Genomic DNA, 19,874 nt, shown 5'->3' with positions numbered 1-19,874 from the left:
ATAGCTATGCCTAAAAATAAATGTCAAAGAAACAGATGCAGGGAAATGTAAGCCTTGATCCTGCTTTAAGATCTTGGCTGGATCCCTGCAGACTGGGATCCACCAGTATAAATCTGACAGCAGGGTCAGTTGGGACAGGGACAGCTGGGAACCACAGCAAAGAAATGTCCAGGTCATGTTTTCAGTGACGCTGAAAATTTGCTTCATGCAACTGAGTTTAACTGGGCAGCAGGAAAGCAGGTAGTGTCACTGCCTAGCCAGCTGCCTTGGCTTGAGTTTGAAAATGACAACCACTGTAGCTATGTCTTGCACAACTCATCCTGTCTGCAGCCCCAAGGCCTCGCTGCATTAGGACTTCATTGGGATGCAGGATGGGTTTGCAGAGCCCTTTTCTCTCCTGCTCCCTCCTTCCTGAAGCTGCTGCAGGTCTTCCCAGCAGCTCCACTGGCTTTGCTTGTTTGTTTGCCTTCCGTCATCCTCCTTGTTCTCCATACTTCGAGGTCACTACAGGACTGGCAGATCTGCCCAATTTATTCCTGTGTATGACAAAAGAGACCCGGGTCAGGCAATGAGCCGTGAACTTCTCTTTCTATTTCGCTGCGGTTGTAAGGCAGTGATCTGCACGCTGCCAGTCATCCACCATATTGATGAGATTAGCTGGTAATTAAAAACCCAGCCAAGCCAGGCAGGGGAAGATGACTCAATTAGCAGAATGTCACTGAATCTAATTTACTTTGCTTATCACAGATTTATTCTCTAATGAATTAGAAAAGAAGAGCAGGACACCTTCAGAGGGAGATCTGGGGGCTTAAAAGCTTAAATACTTTCTAACCCCTTTATGCTCCTGGTTTGGTTTGCAGGGAGTGTGCAGATATTGCCAATTGCACCGAAAGGCTGGCTCCCAGTAAAGGTATCCTAAGATAGTGCATGAGCAGGAGTCCTGCTGTTGGCTGTTTCCTGAGAAAGGCGCTGGTCAGGTCAGACCTTCCCTTGCTTATAAACCTTCGTGTGCTTTCAGGTTGAGAGCAAATAGGGGCTTTGGATGGCATTTTATTGGCGTTGTGCTGGGTGAGCGTTCGATGTAAATGATGGTGGAACTGACACTGAATGTGATATTTGGCAAAGGAAAGCATGAGGGATTTCCTGGCTCCAAAAGCATGTCAGAAATAGACATTTTCAGCTGTAATGAGTATTTTAAGGTATTTCTCAGTGTTTTTCTCATTTCAGCTGTGATGTTCTGATGATTAACAATTAGAATAACATATTTTACCAAAGCCCTTTGGAAATAGTTTAAGAGACTATTGGACAGATGTACAGCTGAATTTGTATGTAAAGTGGAGGCTATAAACCATTATCTCTCCTGCTCTCTTCATAGTAGATGGTGTAGCACATTATGGGTGATTTAAGTGAGGATATTACCAGGCCTTGAGCTCTTAATCTGATCTGCATGGCAAAACCCACATGGCTTTATGGGGTCTTACCGATCTCACTGGGGCTGTACAGGGGTCTGTTCACAGCAGGCACACAATAGGATCGGGACTATAGGCTGTGGGGTGGTTACTCTTGTTAGAGCTTGTGTGTTGCTGATCAATACTTGTGCTTTAAAGGCTGGTAAGATGATTTCTGTTTGGGCAAGGAGACTAAAGCTGGAGCAAAACATCTCATTCTGACAACTTTGCTCAAATAATAATAAATGTAATAGAATATACAAAGCTTTTAAAGCTTCCAAAGCTATTAGAGGATCTCTCTCTCGAGAGACTTAATCCACACTGGCATCTCTAACAGTCCAGCGAGCAGTTTTGGAAACTGTAATGAGATGTATGCTTTTTTGTAAGCATGTATGTGTATGTTGATTGCAGAAGGGAGAGAAGGTTCATAATGAGAATGAATAGGATGGGAAGTCATCTCTATTTCTGTCCTGAATCCACTACCAAGGCATGAGAAATGTCAGTTCAGTGAGGCTGAAACTGCCCCTAAAATTCAGTACTTCCACTAAATGTGTAACAGCTTCAGCAGAGAAGAAAAGTTTAGACATAGATTGCTGTGCACAGATGGACAAGCATTTTGCAGCTCTGAATGTTACACTTTAAATGTTCTTTCCTGCTATTTTCAAACCCTGTTCCCTTATTTCTTGCCCCAGTAGTTCTCTGTATCACTGAAAGCAGTTTGTTGAGCAATGTGTAGTCATCAGAGCACTTCTCTTCTACCATATCTCTATTGCAGCAAGCTGGTTGGTTTCCAGCCATTGGCTGGACTCAGCCATTGCCAAACGTATCTCTCTAAACTGGAGAGAGAAAAACTCACTAAGGTATTCTCATTAAGCTAATAATGACAAGGAAGTTCAGATCCTCTCCACTGAGTCACCGGAGTTACAGAGCCAGGAGATACTGTGTCATGTTCAGAAGCTGTCAGCAGCTCTTGCTAAATGAGTGTTTTGTATGCGTGCACTTGCTGAGCTCATGATTCTGAGGCTTCTATAAACTAACTATAAAAATTATGACTGGTTGGAGCATTGATATTAATTTACTATAACTATTACTAATTCCATTCTAGCTCAGCTGTTAATATGATATTGCAATTTCTTGTAAGTTTGGAGAAGAGATTGCAAACCACAGATAACTTCAGCGCGTCTGTGTTGTTGCAGCAGTGGAGTTGGTGTGTTAAGTAGCAGGTGTTAATGCAAAAGAGGTAGGAGTGAACAGAAGTGGTGAAGAAAGCTGGGGAGCTCCTCAAGCTTGGATCCAAGGATGAGAAGCTTTACCTTGATGCTGTGAAAGAAAGGGAACACGAGGAGAGAAGCTGGAGGATTTGATCAGCAAAGCTTACAGTGGAAGAGCTGAAGCTGGACTGCAGAGGTTAGGAAGCCTGGAGGTGTGGGTGCTGGATGCTGTAGGTGATGAACAAAATGCTGTACCAGTGCACAGGAAGCAGAGAGGGTATATGGGGATGTGCAAGCGACTGAAAGCCTATCAGTTAAAAATGAAAGAGGCGAGGTAAAGACAGTGGCATTAGAGGAGCTGGTTCTGCTACACTGTAAATCTCAGGGACTGGGAAAGATCAAAGAGGAGTGGATCCTGGGATTAAGACTATTGAAGGAGAGTGCCCCCGAGGCATTGGCTGTACCAGTCAGTTCAGGTATTGCTGCTGGACTCGCAGGCAGCACCATGGAAAAGGAGCATTCAAACAGCTCCTAAGCCCTGTGGTGCAGCATCCCTCTTCCCCACAGGACCTCAAAGTGCTTCATAAAATCAGATGTGTCGGGAAAAGATCTCTGTTAAACCAAATATTTATTTTAAGTGCTCTTACTGGAAAACATAGGGGGTGAAAGGGACTTACACCTCTCAGGCTCACATGTAAACCAGTGACAGTCCTCTGTGCTGATGTTTTAGAGTATCTTTTTTTATGCTTCCATCATCCATGCATGGCTCTCCCTTAACTCCTCAGGGGGCTGTGTCCCTCGTTGCTCCCCTCTGTAGCGAGACAGCCATGGTCCATTTACCTGGAGAGGATTTGGAGGCAGTGGGAATGCAATACGGAGAGAGGGAATGAGATGTTCTCTCAGCACACAGATACTGAGTGCCAAAACCAGGAGATTAACCAGTAAAGGCACCCAGAAGTTGTAACATGAAAACATTGCTGCCCAAGCAGCCAAAACACAGCCTCGATTGCACTTGCGGAAATGTGCTGTGGCACGGAGGAGAACCAGAGCCCTGAGAAGAGAGAACTGCAGGAGGCAGGAGAGGGAGCTGGGCTCCAGAAGGCCTTGTCCCCGCTCCCATCTGCTCCTGCATGCCCAGACCCAAGTGTGGGACTGCTACACATGGTTTTCCCCTCATGCTATGGCAAATCATGGGGGATCCAGCACAGGCTTAGTCTTTTGAGGACAATGTTTCCCTCAAACACATTTAGAAAAAAAAAGGAGGGGGGGAGGAAACTTCTTTTATCAGCCCTTGAGAGAGTTAATGTAGGTCTTGAGTGGAGTAAGATTACGAATGCCTTAACAGTCTCTGTCTCTGTTAGCCAACTAACGTTTCTGTCTGACCCAGCCTGTCAAGGCTTTCTACAGATGAATACCAATGACCTGGGCCTTCATTATCCCATCATTACACAAATCCTGCTGTTAATTTATGTATAGGAAAGAAGTAGCAGCTACATAAGGCTCCATCAGCTGCATAATTACTGCATATATTATGAAACAGCAGCAAATGCAGTCTGTGAATATAAACCATCTCTGCTCATTAGAAACCTGCAAGAATTAATTAACTGGGGCCTGATCCTGCCACCTGCAGAAGGGAGGTATTGTGGTGCTGTGGCCATGCCCAGCCCGCTGTAGGGCTGGATGCCATTTTCCTTCCCTCTCTTTCAGTGGTATTTGAGTTCTTGGAATACAGGTCAGATTAAACCTTTAAAACAACTGAAATGAATCCATAGTTCAAATAGAAAATGAAAGGGTTTAGGAATTTTCCATGAGTGACATTTATATTCCAAGATTAATTTGCTAGCGCAGTCCTTATAACTTCCCAGGTTTCTGTTTGTTTATGTACCAGAAAAATGTGCTCTGCTAGACCGACTGTAGCGATTAGTTAAATTACTCATACATCCATTATTAGGAAGAAAAAAAAATCGCCAAAAACCTCTGTTCCACTTTGAGCCCATGTTTGTTTAGTGCCACCTGTTAATAACTTTCTGCTTGAATGATGGCCGCTAATTTTGTTTATGGCTCTTGAATGTCAATCGTGCACATATTTTTGAAGCCAAATTCAGGCTGGTAGATTCAGGTGCCTATGGATGCATGTTTTCATGACGGCTTTTCAAGAGAAGTGCAATTGGGCTTTACCCAGTGTATGATGTGAGTGATGCAGAGGGTTTGGTAGCTGTATCAGCGTTAATTAAATGGGGGGGCTTATTTATCTTCCCAGCTGATGTTGGTTTACATACAGGTAAATGAAATCACAAAAATTGATGCAATTCCTGCAGCTTTCAGATTGTCAGAGAGAACAGTTATACACGGATGGGCATCCATTAGAGTGGGCTGGCTTTGGAGAAGAGGTGGCTGCCATGCAGGATGGATGTGCAAGTCCAGGGAAGAGGGAAGGTGCTTGCTTTCAAAAAGGACTGATGTGTGCCTTGAGATTGCGTAGGTGTGGTGAGAAAATTTCATACTTCCCAAAAGCTGTGTATTCATCATGTTAGGTGGAGGGAATAGATATCCACGGTGTGAAATGGGGAAACAACTGGAGAAAGGAAGACAAACAAGAAGGGCAAAAAATTGCAGGTAATTATATCATGCTTCCAGGCTCTGGGGATTGGGTTCTCTGTGCACCTAAACGTGGACTTGCATGGAAAATGAACACTGGGAAAAATAGCTACTAGGTTTTAACCAACCCTACTCTGTCAGCCGGGGCGGGGATTGCTGTGACTGTTGTTCCTAATTTCTGGTGATTGTGGGGGCTGTGGTTAGCAGTCAGACATCTCCATGCTGATAACACCGATCACATGTTTAATGCTGAATTTCTCACAGAACACAGCAATAGCAAATCTCCTTTGAGTCAATTCTGGCATGAAAGGAGGAAAAGCTGCGTTTCCCAGGAAGGAGTCTGCTTATTCTTTTCAAGATGATTGAGTCCTTTTGAGTTTATTGCTACTTTTTAAAGCAAACTGCATGTTTTCAACATATTTTTTTAATACTCCTTCTTTGGAAATTGAAGTATTGCTTTTCTTTTGTTATTTTTTTTGTAGAATCACATAAAGAATATTTGTTTATTCACAGTTGTACTATGGGAACATTACTATGCCGTTTTTGTTTTATTTTCCCTTGGGAAAGGCCATGTTTGCTGCCCTGTTTTTGGATGCTGTGGGAGCCATGGTGTCACCTCTTCTAGAGGGGCTCAGAGATGTGCTCCAGCAAGGTTTAAAATAACTTGCTTCTGAAGCTGTCTAAAAGGATGTAAGGCAATCAAGTCCATCAGGCAGGGGCATTTTAGTTGGGTAGTTCTTCCACCAAATAAAATAGATACAGTGTGCCCTCACTGAATAAGATATATAAAAACGGATAAAATCAAATTTGCTCGAACAGATTAGATGTACATAAAACTATAGTTTATTGACCTTTCTTATAAACCATTGTTTTTCAGGCCGTGCATTTACTAAAGGAAAAGGTTGTGAGTTTCTATCTACAGTTATTTCTGTTTCTGTCTCACGTGTTCTTTTTGGCTATGAGAGACAGTCTTCACCTCTGATTTTAATTCGAATGTCTGTTGTCTTCATGAATTCTCTTCCGAGTTAAGTACTCTCGTTTTGTCTACTGGAAGTTCCTATTAATAGTTAGGTCAAACTGTGTGATGCCAGCATGCCTTTCTCAGGGGTAAGTTTTACAGAAGCTGTCAACTTAATAAGATAGCAATAAATTTCATTTAATATAAATCAGGACTTTCACAACAGTGTCTTTAAGTGGTTCATTTTGTCTGACAAACTGAAAGGTCTTGCGTTGCGTTGGCTTGCCTTGGTGAGATATTGCAAACGCCTGATATAATGAGGCCTTTTTCTCGTGTCTTAGACTTCTCCGGCATAAATGCATTGCTTCATTAGCAATTCCCTGCGAATGCTTCTGGTAAAGAGTGATTACTTTTCTTTACAAGTGTTGTCACTTCTTCTGTGGCTTAATTTGGGTTGCTGTGTCAAAGACATGGGGGGCATGGGGTGGGAAGAAATTCATATAAAAATTTTGACTCATTCTCTGTAATCTCACCCCGGTGTTTTGCTAGCTCTGATGTATTCGGCGTTTTAAAGGGTATGTCAACACAGTAAATTTTGTACTGCCAATAAAACCTGTTGGTGAGCTCACTGAGAAATTTCTAGACCTTGGAAGGCAATTAATGTTTGAAATATGTAGTAATCTGTTTATTGCAACATTTTACACATCTACAAAATTAGGTTACCAGTCAGTAGCTAGCTGTAAACTATAAGGCTGCAAGATAAACCTGAAATAGTAAATAGTGTGTATTACACTGCATGATCATTTTAATAGTCTAATTTTCAAAGGGGTGTTAGATAGAAAATTCATACTGTTTCCAAGTTAGTCTTGAAATATAAATAGTGGAGATACATAGCTTGGTGAATGGATCTCTGGCACATGGTAATTATGCTGATTCTAATGATAGTTAAACTCTAGTTTCAGCTAAATGCTAATAAGTGAGGGGTAGCAGCCTTAATTAAATCCACAGACTGTTAGGCTGTTGTTCAGGCTTCCTTACCATGTCAAGAAAACTCTCAGTTGCCACCTAGCCAAGCAATACCTTGGGTCCCTCAGTCCAGAGGGCTATCTGGTGATGCTGGAAGAGGAGCTGTTGTTGTTGGTCCTTTGACTTGGAGTTTCGCTGGGGGCACGTCGTGTAGCCAGTGTCTTGGAAGGCAGTTCAGTGATCTGGGAAGCTGAGCATGCCATGTCAAGAGGCAGACCCTAAGAAATCTGAGGTAGTGGTTGATCTGTGGGACTAACTGACCCTGTTTGGTCTGGCTGCCCCATGGTTGTGCACATAAACACCAACAGGGCTTTAGTGCTTTGCATTTAAGAGCCCTTTTTCTGCTGCAGATATTTATTCCTCCATGTATCTCCATTTTCAAGATGCTTGGAGCCCTTTGGCTTTGAGGTGAGGTGTTATATCTTTAAGATACGCGCTCTGGTGAGTGAATTATTCTCAAAAAGAGCTTAGATACTGCTATTGGTGAGACAAGGCTGTAATGAAATGTCTTTGTAGGTTTTTAATGTTCTCAAATAAATTAAATTCTAGATTGTATTAGAGGGTGTGTTTCCTTTTTCTAGCGAGTTTGTTGGAGCTGCACACATCTCACATCTCTGCCAAACTGAACTTGAATGCTCGTTCCCTCGTAGCACTGAGCCTCTTCAGCTCCTGAACATTAGGCTCACTTACTGCAGTTCTAAGAGTCAAAATGTTGAAGTGGCTGGGGAGGACTCTTTAAGGATCTCTTCACATCTCGAACCACTGTTTAATGAATTCTTTTGCAAGATGCATAATGAAGAGCTTGCAGGTTTCTATCAGTAGCTCAATCTGTCATTATCACCTCCGTGCAAGGTACAAATTCAAGACAAGGAAGGCTGATCTGGTGTAAGTACGTTGGCTGATAATGTAATACAGATCTCGTATGCGCCTCTTGCAAATAGCAGTTAAGGTACTCAAATTCTTACAGACTAAATTCAAAGTTTCAGCCCAACAAAGATGAAAATATGCGACCTGGTTCTCTGCTCATGCACATCAAGTTACACCAGACTATTCTAGACTTCTGTCCATGGAAGGGATCAGTGAGCACAGAAAGAAGCGTTAGCCAAAGAGCTCTGGCTTTGCTCATTGCAAAAGTCAGTCATGAACAATCGGTGCCATTCAGGGCTGCAGCAGCCAATTGGCAGAAGAAATCTTTTTTCTTTTTGTCTCATTGACACTAGAACATCCTTTTCTTGATATTCTTGTCTAGCTAATGGCTAGTTAGTAACAACCCTTTCTTCCTGAGGAAGCTCACAGGGAGGCCAACCTAAGGCCAACCTTGAACTTGCTGAAATGAAGGCACTATTATATGGGTTTAGTCCAGGACACAGGATAGAAATAATGATTTCCTGATACTGATGGACAGAGGGTGGAAACCTAGGACCTTTCTTTGCCCTTCAGCAAACTCAACCATGAAAAAGCAGATATTGCTCTTCTATCTAAAAGGGGAAGAAAGGGCCCAGTGATACGTAATAAAATAAGTGTTAGGAGAGACAGACCTAAAAAACAGCTTTGTCTCTCAACTGCTGAAGTCACACTAAGGAGTTGTTCCTTTTTCTGTCTTGTTCACTCTTTATATTCAAAGTTTAAGTAAATATATAGCTTTACTTCGTATCACCACACTCCTGCCACCGATTTGACTGACGTCTTTTACTATACATGATTGAAGCAAGGCATAGGTGCTATCAATCTGTAAAGGAAATTTGAAGAGACTTTTTATCATCTCTAGTTGGCAAAGAAACTCTGACCTAGCCTCATTGATGACATCTTCAAAGTCACCCAAATTTCTGGCATTAATAATGGAAACAGCATTTTGGTTGGAATTGAGTGAAAGAAGGGTGGATATGTGGGGAGTTCAGCTCTGGTGTTCTTTACACCCAAACTTTTAGAAAAGTTCTGAAAGAAACAGATGGGAAGCAAGTAGACCAAACCCTCTAGAAGTAAGACAAAAAGGAAGTAGGTGTAGGTCGGAGGTCTGTTGTTTGCCTGATGTATTCTGGTTACAGTTGTTGATTTGATTAAATGATGGTTTCTGCCTCCAGGTAGTGCAGGGGATTCCTGGCCCTTGGTGAGCTGCGGTGCAACTTAGGGAGACCAGGAGATACGTAGGCAAAGCTTGCAGGGACATGATGGAGCCATCCAACCTTCAATCCAGCGAGACTGCTAGGTAGGAGGAGAGCATCTTCTGGGAGAGGGAGAAACAGGTCACACGGGAGGAATCGTCCACCAGCTAGGGGATCTTCTCATCAGGAGGAATGCCCCCACTGGTACAGGCAGACTGGTTGTAGTGCTGGGAGGGTTTGATTATTAGAAATTGATAACCACATCGACCACTAGTCTCATGGGTGAGTTAATATTAAGTGCAGTCTGTTAAGCAAGAGGCTAAAAGACAGGACTTTCATGGCTCTGGGGGGATCTGCTGGGAAAATAAAACAGTACATGGGATTTTAGCTTCTGTTCATTTACTTAAAGAAAAAAACAGAAGATACATGGATAAATATGATTTCATGAGAGAATTAAAATAGGTTTTATACAAAAGAAAGTTATGTCTCAGAAATGAGAATTTTCTAAGAAGATCATGTATATTAGGGTTATCCAGCTGGTGTTCATTGGTAGTCTGACACTAACAGCTAAGCTTTCAATAAGGGAAAGCACTTTGGTTAAAGGACAGCAAGCAAATGATAAAAATGACTATTTTTACACTGGAAGGATGCTACTGATGGGCTTTCTGTTGATTTTAGGTAGAACCTATGCCATTCAACACATTCATAAATGGTCTGGAAAAGAGGATTAATTAATAGTGAGATGATAAAATTTACTGAAATGTAATATTCGAGGTGGTAAAAACTAAAATTGACTGCAGAATACACATGATAAAAAATGACTGAATGGCAGCACAGAACCAAAGGTTCGGTATTAATAAATGCAAAGTAATATACATGGGAAAAAATAACCTTAAGTATTCAGACACCTTGATGGGGTCTAGATTAGTTATTTCCACCGAGGAAGGTGCTCTGAAAGTCATTGTGAATATTTCTCTGAAAGCATCAGCTAATTCTAGCAGCAGTCAAAAAAGCAAATTGACTCTTGTGAATTATTAGGAAAGGAAGTGAGAACAATCCACAAAACATTATGTTACTGTATAAAGCTGTGCTCATCTCTCTGATTTGGTATGCTATTAAAGTCCTCATCTCAGAAAGGATATAAGTAGGACTAGCGTGGAGACAGGCATGAATATTATTATATAGCTTCTGTGTGAGAAGGCTACAAGCCTTCGTCTTGGAAAAATAGATCACTGAGGAGAAGATCAAATAGGGCTCTGTAAAATCTGCAGCGGTGTGGACTGGGTGAATTAGGTATGATTTTTTTTTTCTCATTGTTTCTCAATAAATGAAAAGCAAGAATAGAAATAGGCAATACATTTCAAATACAAAATAAAAAAAGGAAATCTCTTATGCCATTTATACATACGATGTGGAAATCAGTCATGGGAAATGTGGAGTTGAAAGCTATAAGTGGTTTAGGGAGAAACTGGGCAAGTTTTTGAAGGGTTGATCTGTGGCTAATCAGCATTCTGGTGCAATGCACTGCCAGTGTCTAAGAGCTCCCGAAATTGGGGACTGCCAGAGGTGGCGGGATCGTAGAGGAGGGAGCACTCCATGGCTGTCTTACTTCTGCTCCTCGTTCCATAAATACATAAGGTATCGCCATCAGAGGCAGGGTACTGAGCTGATCAGGACGGGTAATCTTCTATTGAAATAGGTGAGCAAGAAAGACGGTTTTTTTGGATTGTGGTCAAACTTTATCTGTTTTACGCCAGTCAGAAATCTTGCCTGCCACTTGCGTGTGGAGGATCAGAGTGCTCAAAGGCAACAAGCTTAGGATGTTTGGCCCACTGGGAGGTTCTTGCAGTGTCTGAAGCCTGAGTACAAGTTCCCAGGAGAACATCACTTACTACCAGTTGACCCATTCAGACCATATTATTTCCAAATCTCAGAACTGAAGAAATCCAAGCATGCCTGGACACAGTTAAGGCCCTTGAAGGCTCTTGCAACTTTATTGGTGATCGGGGGGTGCTTCACCTGGGACTGAACATGAAGCCACCCTGAACACAAACAGGGCAAAGAGCTTGAAAGCTACTACAGCACCATCCTTACTCTTTGCATGGGCACCAAGTCCTGTGTTGCTTTTTACATTTTTCTGGCTTTTCTCCCCCCCATCAAGTCTTGCAAAGATTTTCCCTCTGTCTTATATGACTTGCCAAGCCCTTGTCCCAGTTCTGGCAATCACATACAAAGAGAGATGAATACATCATAAAATGCATGTGGCTTGAAGAGAGTTTTATGTCTTTTAAAGAGATCAGCTTGCCTTCCCCACAGTAAAACAGTTTGCGATCTGTGGATGAAGAAACCCCAGAGCTGTATAGAACAATGAACGCACTAAAACCCTCTGGGATAAATCCTACAGTGTTAGGCAGGCCCGAGATAATTATCGTTTTCCAGCAGAGGAACGAGGCAGCAAGCTGCGTAGAGTTCTGGGTTTTATCTGTTCTCTTTCTATCAGCAGAGGAAGAACTTTCATGCTCAGCTGGTATGAAAAAATGTAATGAAACTCTACAGCAAGTAACTTAAAAGCGGAATAACTCATTAGGACTTCTGTCCTCCAATTATGTCCCAATTTGCTTACCCCATCAGGTGCCAGTTAAATCCCACTTTATTTTGTATTTCCGTCTATTATTCCAGCAATCACTTTGATGCCTTTGAGGTGTATCCTGGCTGGTGTCACGGTACTGAGTGTGGCTTAGACTGCAGACTGGAGCGTGGAGCTACCTTTGGGCATGCTGACCTGGCCACAGCTGTGTTGGGTTCAGAGATTACCACTACCCACAGCTTGTCCTCTCCTTTTCCCCTGAGGTTTGCCGCTCTCTTCAGCTCTGCAAGTATAACTCCACATCTAAATGGAGCGGAGTAGTCACAGAATCACTGAAAGGCTGAGGTTGGAAGGCATGTCTAGGGTCTGCCCAGTCCAATCCCCTGATCAAAACAGGGTCAACTACAGAGAGTTGCCCAGGGCCACGTTTGGGTTAGAATACCTGCAAGGATGGAGACTCCACAATCTCTCTGGAAAACATGGTCCAGTGTTTGATCATCCTCACAGGAGAAAAAAAGCTTTTTCTTATGTTTGAGTGGATTTTCTTGTATTTCAGCTTGTGCCTGTTGCTTCTTGTGCTGTCACCAAGAAGAGTCTGGCTCATTCTTCTTTACTCGTCCCATTTAATGTTTACATACACAAATAAGTCCTCCACCACCCTAAGCCTTCTTTCCCCAGGATGAATAAACACTTCTCTCTGCCTCTTGCATGTCAGGTGTCCCAAGCCTTTATTAATCTTAATGGCCTTTTGCTGGACTTTTTTGAGTACCAACCTGTCCAGAAGTGGCCACAGACAGTAGCACTCCAGAGAGGCCTCCCTAGGGCTGAGCAGAGGTGAACAATTACCTCTTCCACCACTGGCAATGGTCTGCCGTGGATGACCCAGGCCCTACCAGGATGCTGATGGCCTTCTTTGCTGCAAAGGTACATTGCTGGCTCACGTTGAGCTTGGTGTCCACCAGCACCCAGCTCCTTTCCTGCAGAGGTGCTAGACCTCCGTGCTTTTGTTTTGTCAGAGGAGCATGGGGAAATGGAAATGTTCTTAATAGTTGGTTTTTGTCTGTAAAACACAGGTCCTTCAGGCAGAACTGAAAAGAACAGATCCCAGTGGTAGCTAAGTGCATGGCTTTGAGAGGACCCCGAGGGCAGCGGTGGAGGAGAGGAAGACGGCTGGGCCGAGAGGTCAGTTTAACCCTGCTGAGCAGCTGCCAGGACAACCCAGCTGAATGCAGCCTTTGTGCCCTTGAATGGTGAAAGGCGTAAGCAGATCCTGTCTGAGCAAAGTCTGCGCAGACTTTTTGGGGGTGGGAAGGAAAAGTGTTGTCTGAGGCTTGTTGGTGGCTAGAGATGAAGGCATTTTTCACTTGCACGGGTCTGGGATCAGCAAGATTGGAGGACTGGGTGCAGAGGGACACAAGCCAGCTCCATGCATTGGCTTTGTTAGCAGTGGGGTGACACGTGGTTGCAGTGCACCTGAGCTGTGATGTCCCAAACACTGCTCCCTTCTTCCAGCTTGACTCCCTGTGGGTTTGCCAGCAAAGTTCCTCACATCTTGGGAGCCCCTGCAGCACTGTAGTGAACGGATAGGCATGTGTCTCTGATGAAAACGTCTTGCTTAGCCTGGTGTTAGCAAGCCGTGGAACAGTGTTGAGCGAGTGCATACGGCCATAAGGCATAGCTGAGCAGGGATAGTGGCTCAGCTCCTGGGAGCAGGATATCTGTGTTAGTCCCATCCGGCTCTTTAAGCAGGGCTAATTAGCCCATGCATCACTTGTTGTCTCTCTTCTGGTGCCAAATCTGGAACTAGTCTGGATATGAATGAAGTGTACTGTGTTTATCACGTGCTGTAAGCACACCTGTAGGCTGCTATTTCACTTAGGCTTAGACCCGTGAAGGGATTTGGATACCTAATTCGGTGCAGCCAGCAGGAATTAGACAGCTAGGTCTGTCTGAGGACCCAGTCCTGAGGCTTTTAGGCCAGTCTTACTCAAAAGATACTCAGTATGATTCAGCATGTGTAAATCAGCGTTGTGTTCTTTTTCTGAAAAAGGGTCACCTTGATTTATGCCAGCTCAGGATATAACATGCAGATTTTGCAGGAAGATGCTTGCGTTTTCTCCTGAAACCTATGGTTGTGTCCCGGTGATCTGTATTCCACTGCAGCACAGAGCCTTTTCAAAATTTGGGAGCCATTTACGACTTCACTGCCACGCTGTGACATGATGCATTGCTTTGTAAACAGGGTCTTAAACAACCGGGGTCTTAAATCTATAAACTGACTGGGGCTTGGCAACACTTTGAAAATCTCTTTGCCAAATACCGTACATTACAGTACCCTCTGAATAGGCTTCACAAAGATCTGACTGTCTGAAATGTTCACATCTCTTTTGACATGATACGGAGGGGCTATGAGACTCCCTGCGGCTTATTTCCCCTAAAAAATGAGAAAAAAGCTTGATCTGTTCTGTGTGTAAAATGATATGTCTGAAATGCATGGTATGCAAAATTCCTCTGATAATTAATTTCTTCCAAAATATCTTTTTTTTTTTTTTAAAAAAAAAAAAAAGTATTGCTATCAATTTTGCTTTTGGCAATTGCTTATAAGACGTTCCCCAAACATAATATCCTCCCTGCAACGTCTTGGCATTTGTGCATCTTCTCTTCCCTCTTGCCTCCCTGTTCTCTGCAAGGAGGGAAGAGAGGATGACTGCTGTGCTGCTGGTCTGTCTCACGCTATTCTCACACACACGTTTCAATTCACCTTTCAACGTACATTTTTTCCCCTCTTCACCAAGACTTGGCTGTGTTTTCCTGAAGCTTTACTTTTTGCTAAGGCATCCATAAGATCGTTCTAACTTACCGTTTCACAGTACTTTGTTGCTTTTAAGCAGCAAGTTGTCTGTGAGCACTCGTGTTTTGCAAGAAATTTGGCTGTCTCGCTGTGAGCGCTAGCTCTGTTGCCCAGGCTCTTGGTAATGAGCCTTCTCGGGGCTTCATTAGTGTGGTTTTACGTGCTGCTGCTCTGCATACTTGTAAAGACAATGGAAAGTCTTTGCCATGTTGTCCTACTTCAAATCAAATCGCTCCCCTCCCCTCACTGTTGCAATTTCCATGGAAGGGGACAGAATTCTTTTCTAGCTCTCTCTCCCCCATTCCTCTTCTGCTCTCACTGAATGAAACTGTGTCAGCTGGAAAGGCAATAGGATGGAGCAAACAATTGCAGGGAGCAGTTGTCACTCAATTCTTGTCAACAAAAAAAAAGTCCTCTCTCTATTTCCCCTCCTTTCTTTCCACCTTCCTGTGACCTTTCACATGCCATGCCACATCGTTTTGCCTGTCAAAGTGAGCACTGCACTGTTACATGGGGTGCTGTTATAGGATTTTCTTGTAGGAATCAGGCATCTTCAGGCTGCCTGTATTTATATGTCCTTATTCATTACCATTGCTTAAAAATAGAATAAAGGAAAGTAAGAAGTGAAGCAGCAGGGTTCCTTAACACGGCTTTGATTGAGTTCTGTCTTTGACTTTCTTAGCCCTGTGGAGTCTGCTTGATTCAAAGGCGGAGCACTGGAAACCAGCTCTGCGAATGCACACGGGCACACCATCCCTGTCGTGCACTCAGCAGTTCTGTTTTCCTACAGCAGCCACTTGAAAAGCATCAGGTTCCTAGAGGTCATATCCAGTAGTGGTCTCCTTCTGACCACATGCCAAAATGAAGCACATTGTAAAATACGAAAGAAAACAGGAAATGTAGGGAGACGAAAGCCTGTTACCTAGCTTGAAATTTGTCAGAGATGTCATTCCTCCTTTTTTTCTAAATGAGTCATAGAGTCTTTAGCAAGTGGTTGAAAAGGACCTCGATTTGGCTGATAGCTCCTACCTTCTCCTTAATGGAGAGAATAAAGCACCTCTCCTCTAAGTAGGGCATTCTGTGAAATGTGTTGGAAATACCTGGTACAGTGTGTCCAAAAGTAATAGGAAAGAACATTTTTTGGATGCACCTGCATGTCATTCAGAATGGAAGCAGTTAATAATCCAATTACTTTACTGCATCCTCTTCAGCTTCGATTTCCATTCTCTTTTATAACAATCTCGGAGGCTGTTGCCAAACTGCCTAGACAGCCTTAGAGCTATCTGGTGAATCATAAATCTGCAGACAATGCTCTCCAAAAGTGAGCAGACTCAAATGATGTAAAATGAATTCTGGCCTTTTGCATCAACATCTCTTAACTTTTACGTTCTTTCGTAACTGATTTCATGCAGTTGGAGAAGTAGTCATTATTTTGGATTTTTTTTCTTGTTAGGCCTTTGTATTGCTCTGTATGTGCCAAACTTTTCATGTCAGAGAAAAATGAACTTCTTTGGTAGTGTGGGTGATGCAGCTGCTGCGCCTAGTACTTGGTGAAAACCAGTAGGGTAACACGCAGCAAAGCACGTCTGGAGGAGGGACAACTTCAGGCCCTCCTTATGGACACGAAGTCACATCCATCATATGTGATTTGTTATGTGCTGAAAAAAACAAACCATAGAGCAAGTCAAGATCTCAGTCTAGTTGCCAGTGAATTAAGATGCCCACGTCATCCAAGGTAACACTGCTGTTGACTGAATGACTGTAGGAACCAATCTGTACGTGGAGCCATCTGATCATGGAGGTATATTGGAAGGGCACGATTGGTGCCAGCACAGCAATACCCATCCTGTCACTTCATTAACCTTCCTTTCAGATCTATCACCCAATACTTTCTGCATACTATCACAGAGCAAGTCTTGTCTTACAGGGGGAAAAAAAATGTGTTCATTAAAATATCCCTTTGATTTTCTTCATGCTGGACTAAAGTTAAAAAAAATAATAAACCTCGTAACAATACACAAGATGAAACCAACAGGCTTCACTTTTTTTTTTCCTCTAAACTTTTAGATGAAAACTCATGGAGCGTGGGTGATCATTGGACCAACAATCAGTGCAGGGTGATGAGATGCCAGAGACTTTTCAGGGTCATCTGAAGAACGTGGTGGTTAGGTTTTGTGTGTGCTACATGAAAGAGCAGCAGGACGGGAAGGTTTTTTTTCCCTCCTGCCATTCTTGTTTTGGATTCATTTCTGGGCTTCAGTCCATGCGTGCGCAGGATGTGATAAATGACCATTGCAAGCATTCAGTAGGTGAGCAGGTGGTTCTTGGTGAGGAGGATATACTGAATGGTGATCGGGAAAGGATCAGGCTTCATGCAAACTTTTTTTCACTTCTATGTCCTAAGGTAGGCTTTACTAAATTCATCAGTTCTATGGACCGTTTATGCCAAGGTATGGCTAACCTGGAACGTTTCGATCCCTGCTTCAGGCTGTGCAATTTTTGCATGAGCATAGGGGCAGCTGTAGCCTGTGGTCCTGGAAGTCCTGCTTGCTCCTGAGACTTCTAGCTCAGAAGGGTCAGTTCCTGCCTGTGTAGCCTGCAGATAGCTGAAATGTGAGCAAACCATCATTAATCTGATAGCAAGATTTGTTCAGGAAGATTTAATTCAATTACTCTTAGTGCTGCTGCAGTCAGTGGAGGGAGGGGGCCCGATGTAGCCCAGAGGACTTGACCACAGTTCTCCAGAATGCCAACAGACAGAAGTGTGCCAAGAGGGCAGATATTTGCCTCTCCCCATTTCTGTTTCTCAAATATCCAAACCTTAATACAATGATAAAAGAAGAGGAAAAATGTAAAGACAGAAAATACAATAACAGAATTATTTTTCGCAAAAATGTATGTAGAGCTTCTAGAAAATCTATAGTACTTGAATTTCCCCAAACAATGTGAACAAGCCAGTCACTTTCTATCTGACTCGTTATGTCTCATTGAGAAATGAATTGTAGGTCTTTCTTATTGAAGCATGATTAAGACTTACATGTCTCTTGTTGGCTAGATTCGCTATTGAGCACAGTAACAGCCAAAGAAAATGATGGTACAATTTTATATGATTAGGACAAATCCTTAAAAATCTGGGCAATTTTCAGCAACTATGTTAGGACAATAACTAAAACAGAAATTTTAAGACTTGTAAAAGCTTCTTTGTTGGACCAAACAAATGTTTCTAATTGGTTGAGTGGAACTGTGTTTATTCTGATCTCTCTGTTTTCTTCATTTTTTTTTCTTGTAGACATCTGTTATTTTTCTGTTATTGCTTACATAGCCTTTTTATGCAAATTTCCAAAAGTGAAAACATAGTCCATTCCTCTTCAAGCTTCATTTAGATGGTCTTTTGTGCAACTCCTTTTTTCTTGTCATTTTTTAAAATTAATTATCAAATTAATTGACATAATTACATTAAACCAATAGGATTTGCAATAAAGCTTTGTGTTAGAGATCTTGTCAGATGCAGTGCAAGTATTGTATATGTCTTGGAGATGAGGAGAAAAACAAAGCAGAGTTTGCAAATGAGGTCTTAAACTATTCGCTCCCGTAGCAACTGGAAATTTTAGCGTTTGGCTCAAGGAAAAAATCAAAGTAGGCACTAAAACAAAACATAAATAATTTCCAGGTTTAATAATAACCTCTGGGTTATTAGCTAAACCAGTGTTGCAGGCACTGGCCTCATCAGTCTTTTCTGGTTTGGGATGAGCTTGGAGGGCAGGGCACGCTATGAAAACCTTGGGCTATTGAGTTGTCTCAGCCTTTATAGAGTCTTAATGTTTACTCCATGGGTTTCTGCACCTGATTTTTGCTGTATTTGACTTGGAATCAGTCTGGGTTTGCAAAAATAGGTGTTCGCCCACCACGCCGCTCCATGACCCTGATTTGAAGATGATGAGTTCCTTTGTTCTGATAATTGTATACTGTCTGCCCAAGGGTTTCTCTTCAGCCTTAATAATTTGCAGCTGAACTTCAACACATCTTTCTATATGACACCCAATCTAGGAACATCAAAGTGCCACAAGGAAAGGACAGGAATTGTCCCTGATCCCAAGACCTGCTTTTAGAGGTGAGATGTGGTGCTTTGAGTTTTTTTGCTGTTAGCACTGGATGTGTATTGGCCAACATCTGCTTCTGTAAAAGCCCTTTTGGTTGATCTGATTTGCAATCAATACACTAACAAAATAAGCTTCCTCTCACATGTTTATTTTATCACAAAAAGAGGTTGCATCTGTCAGTTTCTTCCAGTCCAGCTCCTGTGCCTGATTTTTTCTCCAGGACATGACTGCTACTGCATTATTTCTGTATTTTGATGAGCAGGTTCATCACTGAATACAACTGGTAATAAATTCCTCTCAAATTTTAGGATTAAAAGTTGCTTTCTGAATGAAATTTTCTTTACATGTAAATATTTTATAGCTCCTTCTTTGTCATCTTTGCTTTACATGTTCCTCTGATGCCTTATTATCACAGATTCTTTCTTTTTCTAAATATTTGCCAGTTATCAGGTTTCTTTTAGGTTTAGTTTTGTCATCTCACGTGTTTTTTCCATGCTATGCTATTCCCTTCAATTCCTAAAACTAATTTTAATACTAGAACTTGTTAGCTGCAGCTTACACATTTCTCTTTCATTCAAAAAGTCGCTGGCTAGACTTTAAGTTAAAGATGGATCAAAGTGACCAGAAACACTTTGAGACATCTTAATTTTGGGGCAAAATCTAATACTTCTGCCCCCTTTTTTCACCTCAATCTTTTTATTTATTTATTTATTTTTTGGACAGCTCTGTGGGAGATCTGTGTTATCACAATTTCAGTAAAGAATTAGGAAAATATTTACTGTGAGTGCGATGGCTTTCTAATTTTGAAACCAGTTCAACTGGCAGGATAAAATGTGATGCAGCTGCATTAGTGGTAGTGCCTGAAAAAGATCCTGCTATTGTCTTCTTCCAACCCGATACTCCCCTTCCAAGTGAAATCCCATGCAGGTGCTAAGGCCAGATCAACCTAGAGAATCAGCTACCAAGGAACTCTAACTTGGGCTGCCAAATAAC

At 42.4% G+C, this 19,874-nt stretch overlaps 1 protein-coding gene across 19 annotated transcripts in view; it reads left to right on the top strand.

Annotated features, from left to right (window-relative positions):
* LOC308178546 (uncharacterized protein) overlaps window positions 1-19,874 on the top strand; it is a 169,912-nt gene that overhangs the window by 106,257 nt on the left and 43,781 nt on the right. For 2 of the 19 annotated variants that reach the window (XR_013939811.1, XR_013939815.1), the window contains one exon: window positions 13,004-13,112. The exons of 16 other annotated variants lie outside the window; for them this stretch is intronic. Coding sequence is in view for 1 of the 3 variants with exons in the window: in XM_080557382.1 (XP_080413508.1) it covers window positions 1,019-1,068; window positions 5,194-5,275 (132 nt within the window). In the remaining 2 variants the exon portion in view is untranslated. Of the gene's footprint in view, window positions 1-1,018; window positions 1,069-5,193; window positions 5,276-13,003; window positions 13,113-19,874 lie in introns of all 19 variants that reach the window. One more of the 19 variants, XM_080557382.1, reaches the window with a different exon arrangement.

This window comes from Anser brachyrhynchus (genome assembly GCF_964034855.1).
Source record: "Anser brachyrhynchus genome assembly, chromosome: 15".
In the NCBI taxonomy this organism is placed as follows: Eukaryota; Metazoa; Chordata; class Aves; order Anseriformes; family Anatidae; genus Anser; species Anser brachyrhynchus.
Note: the sequence above shows the minus strand (reverse complement) of the source record. Positions and strands in the feature narration are given on the sequence as shown.